This window comes from Armigeres subalbatus, chromosome 2, assembly GCF_024139115.2.
Source record: "Armigeres subalbatus isolate Guangzhou_Male chromosome 2, GZ_Asu_2, whole genome shotgun sequence".
Lineage (NCBI taxonomy): Eukaryota > Metazoa > Arthropoda > Insecta > Diptera > Culicidae > Armigeres > Armigeres subalbatus.
The window spans coordinates 193,458,138-193,467,915 of NC_085140.1; the positions used below are offsets into that span (position 1 = coordinate 193,458,138).

The 9,778-nt window shown below is 43.1% G+C and overlaps 1 protein-coding gene and 1 long non-coding RNA gene across 2 annotated transcripts; both read left to right on the top strand.

The window, feature by feature from the left end:
* The first annotated feature begins 310 nt into the window (after positions 1 to 310).
* LOC134209460 (uncharacterized) lies at positions 311 to 2,320 on the top strand. Its single transcript, XM_062685446.1, has one exon. The coding sequence runs from the start codon at positions 311 to 313 to the stop codon at positions 2,318 to 2,320; it is 2,010 nt and encodes a 669-aa protein (XP_062541430.1).
* Positions 2,321 to 2,745: 425 nt separating this feature from the next.
* On the top strand, positions 2,746 to 3,413 carry LOC134215680 (uncharacterized). The gene is made up of 4 exons (XR_009980267.1): positions 2,746 to 2,961; positions 3,028 to 3,117; positions 3,179 to 3,292; positions 3,353 to 3,413. It is a non-coding gene; the product is annotated as an uncharacterized LOC134215680 (long non-coding RNA).
* Positions 3,414 to 9,778: the final 6,365 nt, after the last annotated feature.

Consider the following 9,778-nt stretch of genomic DNA (forward strand, 5'->3'; position numbering starts at 1 on the left):
ACAGCGTCGACACTGTGGAAGCGGCCGTTAAGCTGGCGCAGGAGGTTAGATTGGTCCACCTGAAAGCAGGATTCGAAATCCGGAACTGGGTGTCCAACTCATCAGTGTTTCTGCGGAATCTGGGGGAGGAAAAGTCGGCAGCGCCGGTACACTTCTGCCGGGACAAACAAACGTCGAAGGAGAGAGTATTAGGGGTGATTTGGGACCCGAATGCGGATGAGTTTTCGTTCTCGACAATGCACCGCGAAGAGTTGCAGCCGTTCCTGCTGGAGGAAAGCGGCCGACAAAACGGCTCGTCGCAAGTTGCGTGATGGGGTTTTTCGATCCCCTTGGGTTGCTGTCGCCGTTTACCATCCACGGCAAGATCATCATCCAGCATCTCTGGCGTTCCAACTGTGGATGGGACGAAGAAATCGACGAAAATTCCTGGACGTTGTGGCAGCGGTGGATTAATTTGTTGCCTGAGGTCGAAACTATCCGGATTCCTCGCTGTCACATCGGAGGCGCCAAGTCCGCTGAAGTCGATTCCCTGGAAGTCCACATCTTCACCGATGCCAGCGAACACGCATACGGCTGCGTAGCCTATTTGCGAGCGGTAATTAAGGGTGAGGTCCGCTGCAGCCTGATGATGTCCCGGGCCAAAGTAGCCCCGATAAAGCGGCAGTCGATTCCCCGTTTGGAGCTGATGGGTGCCGTTCTGGGTGCGCGAATGAGCCAGACAATTCTGAGCATGAACTCGTACCAGATTGCCCGCACAGTTTTCTGGACGGATTCCCGCACCGTGTGTAGTTGGCTCAACTCGGATCAACACCGCTACAAGCAATTCGTTGCATTTCGAGTCGGAGAGATTCAGGAGCTGACGAAGGTGGCGGACTGGCGATGGATTCCGACCAAGCTGAACATCGCAGACGTGCTGACGAAGTGGGGTCAAGGTCCGCCGTTACAAAGTGAGGGAGAATGGTTTAGCGGACCCTCGTTCCTATATCGGCCGCAAGAACTGTGGCCAACGCTTGAAGTAGGGTACGAAGAGACCAACGAAGAAGCGCGAGGTGTTGTCCTATTCCACGGGGCGATCAACGTCGAACCGATATCCAGTTGGGCGAAGCTACTGCGAGTGACAGCGACCGTGGTACGCTTCATCGCCAACTGTCGGCGAAAGATACGAGGAGAGCCGGTAGTTGCTGCACAGGCTACAGCAAAGCAGCAGCAGCTGAAGAAGACGACGGCAGTGAACTACGAAGCCATCAAAGCGCCACTTCGGCGAGAAGAGCTCCAGCAGGCGGAGACAATCCTGTGGCGGCAGGCTCAGTGGGATAGCTTTCCGGATGAGATGAGCACGCTAACCAACAACGTAGCACGACCGCCGGGAGCACGGTTGGAAAGTATAAAAAAGAGTAGCCAAATCTACAAAAGTTCACCGGCATTAGACAACGAAGGGGTACTACGCATGGATGGAAGACTGGCAAACAGCGTGGAGAGTTCCTTCGACCAACGGCACCCGATAATTTTGTCGCGTTCACACGCGATAACGCAGAAGCTGATACAGCACTACCACGAGCAGTTCGGACACGGTAATTCGGAGACCGTATTCAACGAGATGAGGCAGCGGTTCCAGATCCCGAAAATGCGTCCAGCGATTCATCAGGTAGTAAGCAAATGCATCTGGTGCAAGGTCAACAAGTGTCGTCCACGAACACCGAGAATGGCTCCACTGCCGGTTGAACGGGTAACGTCTAGTCTTCGGCCATTCAGCTCCGTAGGGTTAGATTACCTGGGTCCGGTGGAAGTCACGGTTGGCCGGCGAAAAGAGAAGCGTTGGGTGGCAGTCTTCACCTGTTTGGCTGTACGTGCGGTGCACCTAGAGGTTGTGCACAGTCTCACAACCGAGTCGTGTCGGATGGCCATCACTCGTTTCCGCAGCAAGTTTGGCAAGCCAAGCCAAATATTTTCCGACAATGCCACTTGCTTTCGCGGAGCGAACAACGAGATGGTGAAGATGGACGTCATCAATCGCGAGTGTGCAGAGATCGTGGGCAGCTCATCTACCGCGTGGCATTTCATTCCGCCGGGTACCCCACACATGGGAGGCGTCTGGGAGCGAATGGTGCGGTCGGTGAAAGAGGCGATGCGGGCGCTTGACGACGGGAGAAAGCTCTCGGACGAGATCTTGGCGACAACTCTGGCGGAAGCGGCGGACATGATCAACACGCGTCCGTTGACCTACTTGCCGCAAGACTCTGGGGAAGCAGAAGCACTGACGCCGAACCATTTCCTACGGGGAACGGTGTCGGGTGCTGACTTGGAGGCGGAACAGTTTTGACGGGTTCTGCCGAAGCTTTGCGGAACGTGTACAAGCGGTCCCAGTTGCTGGCAGACAGAATGTGGGAGAGATGGTGTCGGGAGTATCTTCCGACGATCAACCAACGGTCGAAATGGTTCGACGAACAGAAGCCGATCGATGAAGGTGACCTGGTATTCGTGGTGGACGGGAAGAACCGGAAGTCCTGGAGGCGAGGCATTGTGGTAGCAGTGATGAAGGGATCGGACGGACGGATCCGAATGGCGGACGTGAGAACTGCGGACGGCAAGGTTCAAAGACGTGGTGTGGTAAATCTAGCGGCGTTGGAGATTCGATGAATCCGGGAAGACCGGATGTTACGGGCTGGGGTGTTACGACGCCGCATTAACAGGCCTGGTTGCAGCATAACAACCAGCATGACAGCTCGCGCGTAGCAGTGGTGGTAAAAATAGGAGAGAGAAAAATATATTGGTAGTAGAAGAAACGGTAGGAGGTATAGAGAAGACAAAATAAAAACAAAAGTTCGCCATCGTTTTCGAATGCAAAATTAGTTCGTGATTATTGAAAGCAATTAAAATATACTGTTTCTTGTGACATAAAAGCTTGAAATAAGTAATTAAAATCAGCAGGGAAAAGTTCGGTCAGTTGCGATACCACTTCCAGTGAGTAAAACCTGAAAAGAAAAATTAATAATACATGTAAACAATATTGAAAATTCTTACCTGCAGACACGGTGAAGCTACAATTTATTATTCGGATTAATAAATTCGGATTCTGGCGACAAATTAGGTTGATCCGCTGAACCAGTATTGTAGATTGTAAGTAGTTCTCGAAAAGTGCTAGGATAAGGATGAATAAATGAAAACTATGTTTGAGTAGCAGTTTGACGACGAACCCGCTGGCCAAAAGGTAGGGTAGTTGAACCGTACTTCAACACCCAAAACCAAAAGGAATCGAGGAGCATAGGTATTCAGGAAGGAAACCAGTTTATTTGTAAGTAAACTAGATAAGTGAACTATTGTTGTTTATTTAAAGATGAATAATAAATTACAGTTCAGCATTGCTGAAAACTAATCAGCTGCTTCGGGAAAACTTGGTTTCCCTATCGGGAACAATAGATAAAACAGTTTAAATCCAACAAAAAAGCGACTATTGTCAAAGCTTCTTGAATTTCGAGTAAACATAACTTTCCCAACAGAATTTTGTATAAGCAAAACTCAAGGTTTGTAAAAAAATGTAAAGTGGCAAAATAACAAAATCATCAAGAAGATCGCAAAGAAACAAACTGTCGATGATTTGTCGATATCCAGAAACAGTAAAGCCTATTGCAACCGTAAATCGGAATATAAACGGTTGGAGCTGTTGAAAATCCAATAAATTGAGATTGTTATGAATATCGCAAATATCTGAATTAGAATTGTTTTGTAGATAATCGAATTTCATTTCTAGAAGATCAGATAATAAAGAAAAAACAGATTTCTAAAGAGATTGATAGTTAAAAAACAATGACAATACAAAGTGTCCTCTTTATAAACTGAACAGTCCTTATCGCTATCGACGCCTTGAGGCATGGCAGAGGTAAGTAGAGTGAGCATCCAAGACAGCCTCGCGTGGCATGTTAGAAGTGAAAACCTAAGTAGGGTTATGCGCTGATTCGTCCATGGCGCTAATATCCGTCATATCAAATTCTAAATCCCTAAATACTCGCGAATCGTAAACTAAATCAATGAACTAATCATCTGGCGAAATAGAAAAAAGTGTACACTACGATCTGAAGACATTTGAATTACATTCCGGTGTTTCTCACTTGAAATATAGTTCAATTAAACTTTGCAACTGAGTCTATTTGCACAATTTCCTATCTTTCCCGTACGACGAAGCAAAATCCAGTTGGAGAAGGCACGCGACATCGTCACGCAAAATCCAGCTGGAGAAGGCACGCGACATCGTCACCAAAATCATCGTAACTCACTAATTTTCACTGCACTTTTTCACTTAAATTTTCCACTACGCACTAAATAAAAGCAATATTTATTGCTCGAGTGAATAATAATTCAAAAGAAACTACCGAAGGGCGTTAAATTTTTTTTTTTAAACTTTGGGGCGTTTGATTTTTTTTCTTCGCTGCCTTGTTTACTGTTGAAAAACGCGTTGCCAAACTGGCGATTTGAACTGACATAATCTTATGTAACACGTCATGCAGTCAATAGAATAGTTTTTTTTTTCCAATTATTTTCCGCTAGCTTAATAAAAGTAAAGTCTTCCAAATATATATTTTCATACACACTCCTCATTCATACTAAAATTTCCTACTATTCCAAAGGTTTGAAACAGGAGAAACAATTTAGAATAGAAATTTGTTGGCAGCACTACCCACGTACATGTCAAGCTTGTGTGTTAGTTGTTTGACAGACTGAAGCACTTAACTGAATGGCAGTACAACCAAAACCATTTTTATGCGGTCGAAATGCGATTTTAGGAAATTTTTGTTAACTGGAACCGAAAATAAACTTTCAAATTTGACTTTCAAAATTGACCGACATGATAGTTTGTCTACATAATGTCACAGATAGGTCGTTCATTCATCCAAGAAATAGCTTAAACTCTACACTCAGGAACAAAGATTTGCAGTACTGTTTTAAGCATGCACACCACAAAAATTCTCAATTTTATAAGGGACGCAATCCTTTAAGCTGACGTAATCAACCGAGATGCATCAGGTCGGTCAGCTGTCAAAAGTGCCAAGTTAGCACCGTTATTGATTGATTTTGTGTCGTTTGATTGGAATGAAAATAATTCTAATTGAGCCATACACTGAAAAAAATCAGTTTTAAAAAATAAATGTTAATTTGCGAAAAAAACACCCCTTGATTTGAACGAAATTTTGTTTCAGGATAGGTGATTATGTTCCCTACCAACCGTCCATACATCGTTTCTTGTCGGAATTATTTTCAGTGCATTTTCATCCGAAACTAAACCAATGAAAGCCATAATTATCTCAGAACCCCAAACAACTCGATTTTTAATATTTTGCCTAATTTAGCAACTAAATAGATTTTTTTAAATTACGAGTAACATTAAAAAAGGGTTTATATCTTTAAAAAATATAATATTCTTTTATTCGCTTGTTTAGTTGCGACCAGTTACGACCAAAACATTATACTCTGCCTGACTGTACTGGAATACCTAATATATGTATGTATGTGTATGTTAAATCCACTGATACCCCTTAAAGACACTATATTTCCTACAAGAAAACAATATTGTTAGAAAAACTTTTTTTCCTTAGAAGTGTCCAGCTTGCGATGTATTGGTAGACGATTGGTAGAGAACATAATCATCTATCTTGATACAAAATTTCGATCAAATAGAAAAAGGCGTTCTTTTTCGCAAATCGACATTTTTTTTTTTTATTTTCAGTGTAGGACTTAATTTAGAATTTTTCGAATATTTTTATTAGAAAGTAAGACTGATTTTGCGATAGTCACCCACACAACACTTTTTTGTATTATGCGTCGTTTTTCGATTATATCCATTTGAAAAAATCATTAAAAAAAAGTTTGGCCCTTTTCAAAAAATATTCTAGATCAAAATTGGAAAAACTAATGCTACGTTTACACAAGGCAAGTGAGTTGAGCAAGTCGCTTGAATCGTAGGCGAATAGAACATGTAAACACCTTGATTCAATTCATTCAATTCAAGTTGAATTCAATTGACTTGCCAAAAGTTGAACTTCGGAGGTCCTTCGTAGCTTAGTTGGTTAAAGCACCAGTCTAGCATACTGTAGGGTCATGGGTTCGAGTCCCATCGAAGGGAAAGTGGTTACCTTCAATACATTTTCCAAATCAATATCTTCCACATAATGTACATATCCACATATTAGTTTTCATAACATTGTAAATCATAACATTGTAAATTTCATTCCTTGTCGTGTTTCTGGACGAGCCGGACGTATTTACATCCGTGTCTCATCACGTGACGCTCTTTTAATCGGTGGAGTTTTTTTTCCCCCACGGTCGGGGTTGTTTTTATATCGTTAGTTGCCTACGCGAGTTAAAAGTTAGTTAGTCACAAGGTGATCTATCCAGCCGACTAATTAAGGAAGCGAGCTGTCTTAGCAATGCTATTGCAGTCTCGTGAGAAGGTGAAGTTTCTTTTTTTTTCTGAAAGCATTACTGTGACGACCAACAGCAGCAAAGTCGCCGTCACGTAAAAAGCTACCTACTCGGTGGAGTAGGCAGCGAACAGGCTAAGTACAATATTGTATCCCTATCCTGCCTATAGTTAGGTACCGGTGGATTACAGTGGGCCAAAAAGCGAAAAAGTTCGCCTGAAATATTATTAATTCATTTCGCTTTTTCTGTGTTTTTGTTGTTGTTTGGTTATTATTATAGTTAAATCTTATTAGTATTTTCTCATATTATTTTTTTTTATTATTATTTTGGGGATTTTGGGTTATATTACATGGACGAAGAAAACGGAGGCGAAACGCCTCCCAAAGACAATGTCGTTCGCACGCGATTCTACCAGGCTTCTTCGCCTGGGCCTTGGGTTGTTTACTTTCGGCAGAAAGTGAAAAGTATTGATTTTTTAGGAATCAAACGCGACTTGACGCGTCGTTTTCCGAAAACTGATTTTCATCAGATTAATCGGAACAAACTACGTGTAACCGCACCTACATATCAGGATGCAAATGCTATTGCAAAAGACCAACTGTATAATGTAGAATATTTGGTTTATGTGCCCTCGCGAGAGGTCGAAATTGAAGGCGTGATAAACGCAGCGAGCCTGACTTGTACGGATGTACTTGCAGGAAAAGGTCGCTTAAAGAATGCCCTGCAATCTACTGTGGATATTCTGGATTGCAAGGAGTTGCATTCAGCTGTCATGGTAGATGGTAAAAAGTGTATTCCAAGTCAGGTTCACTTCGGGTGACGTTCGCCGGTTCGATTCTCCCAAAATATGTAGATATTGAAAATATGTTATTTCCGGTGCGTCTTTTTGTGCCGAGGGTGTTTAATTGTACCAACTGCAAACAGTTGGGGCACACTGCCGAGTTTTGCGACAACAAGCCCCGTTGTGGCAAATGTTTTGAGAAGCATAGGAGGAGTCATGCCAACAACAAGCTACAAAATGTGCTTATTGTGGTCTAGACCCTCCCCATGGTTTGCAAGAATGCCCGGTGTACAAGAAGCGCACCCAAAAAGTTAAGCGTTCGTTAGTACAGCGCTCTAAGCAGTCGTATGCAGAAATGGTGAAGTCGCAAGATACATCCGCAACTGCCAACGCAACGACTGCTATTTCAGCTGCCGTTCAAGTAAGTGATTTTTATGATGTCATTTCCACAGACGAATCGGACTCTGACGTAGCCGATATGGATGATTCTGCGGAGGTACACGTACCCGAAAAGAGGAAGAAACTGTCTTCCCCGGGATTGCGCCGTAAGAAAACAAAAATCGTCCCTAAAAGCTTGCAAAAATTGGATGGTAATGGGGGATTATTTAAAATCCCGAAGCAGCCTGTCTACACTGCACCTTGTGACCCATGTTGCAGTAAGACATTCCCGCCATTGTTTAAAACTGATGTTTCAAAGATACATCAGACAAGAAATATCTCTGAGCAGAAAACTGCTACTCGCACTTCCAAGAAAAGAATCTCGTCCAAGCGAGGACTGATATCCTTTAAGGCCCTTCTGGACCGTAATTTGAAATTATTTAATGTACCCAATTCAATGAGGGCAAGTATTGACATCTTTTACCAACAGTAGAAACATATCTGAAGCAATTGACTGTTTCATGGCCCTTCTTGCAGAAATTGTATCTTTCGATGGATAATTCGGCCAATATAGAAGATACAATCACTGTGCTACAGTGGAACTGTCATAGTCTAAAAAATAAATTAGACGTGTTCAAGTTTTTGATTCGCAAACACGATTGCGATATATTTGCACTCTGTGAAACATGGCTTTCTTCTGAAGATGAAATCAACTTCCACGATTTTAACATTATTCGCCTAGATCGGGATGATAACTATGGTGGCGTTCTTGTGGGGATCAAAAATGTTACCCTTTCTACAAAATTCCATCCCAATTGTAAATGGCTTGGAAATCGTCGCTTGCCAAGTAAATGTAAAGAATAAAGACCTTTGCATAGCTTCAGTTTATATTCCACCAAATGCCTCGCTTAGTCGTCGACATCTTTGGAGCGCAGTTTCGCTTCTATCATCCCCAGTTTTAATACTGGGCGATATGAATGCACATGGTACTGCATGGGGCGAAACCAGAGACGATAATAGAGCGCCAATTTTCTATGATTTGTGCGACGATTTCAACTTGAATATCTTGAACACAGGTGAAGTAACTCGAATAGGACCTCAAGGTCAAGAAAGTCGATTAGATCTGTCTTTATGCTCAAACTCACTATCATTAGATTGTACGTGGAAGGTAATCCAAGATCCCCATGGTAGTGACCACATGCCGATAGTCACCACAATCAAAATTGGCTATCAACGATCAGAGCCAGTTCAGGTTCCTTTCGACCTCACGAAGAACATTGACTGGTATTGAGTCAACTGATATTCTTCCGCCACTGGATGAGTATCGATTCCTTACTGAGTTGATTCAAAAAAGCGCACTAGAAGCTCAGAAACGACGCGTTCCAAGTACATCTGTCATAAGAAGACCAGCCACTCCTGGATGGGATGATGAATGTACTAAGTTGTATTCTGAGAAATCTGATGCCTTCAAGGCCTTCCGTAAACACGGAAGGTCCGAGCTTTTCGAAGAGTATTTGAGGCTTGAAAGAAAGCTCAAAAATCTTCTCAAGGCTAAAAAACGTAGCTACTGGCGACGTTTTGTCGAGGGACTATCACGAGAAACCTCAATGACAACACTTTAGAAAACGGCCCGCAACATGCGGAACCGCACTTCCACCAACGAGAGTGAAGAATACTCCAATCGATGGATATTCAACTTCGCAAAAAAGGTCTGCCCAGATTCCGTACCAGCAGAACCGCTATTTCGAGAATCAGTCACTGATCCCGGTTCTTTGGGTGGACCATTCTCAATGCTGGAACTTTCTATGTCTCTTCTTTCATCGAATAACTCTGCTCCGGGATGCGATCACATCAAATTCAATCTTCTGAAAAACCTCCCAGATATCGGAAAAGACGATTACTTGACCTGTACAACTGTTTCATGGAGTACAACATTGTGCCACCTGAATGGCGACAGGTCAAAGTAATAGCTATTCAAAAGCCTGGGAAACCAGCGTCTAAGCACAATTCATACCGACCGATTGCCATGCTATCGTGCATGAGGAAATTATTGGAGAAAATGATCCTTTCAAGAATAGATCATTGGGTCGAACAAAATGCATTACTATCAAATACTCAGTTCGGTTTTCGAAAAGGTAAAGGAACAAATGATTGTCTAGCGTTGCTCTCTTCAGATATACAGCTGGCCTTTGCGCATAAGGAGCA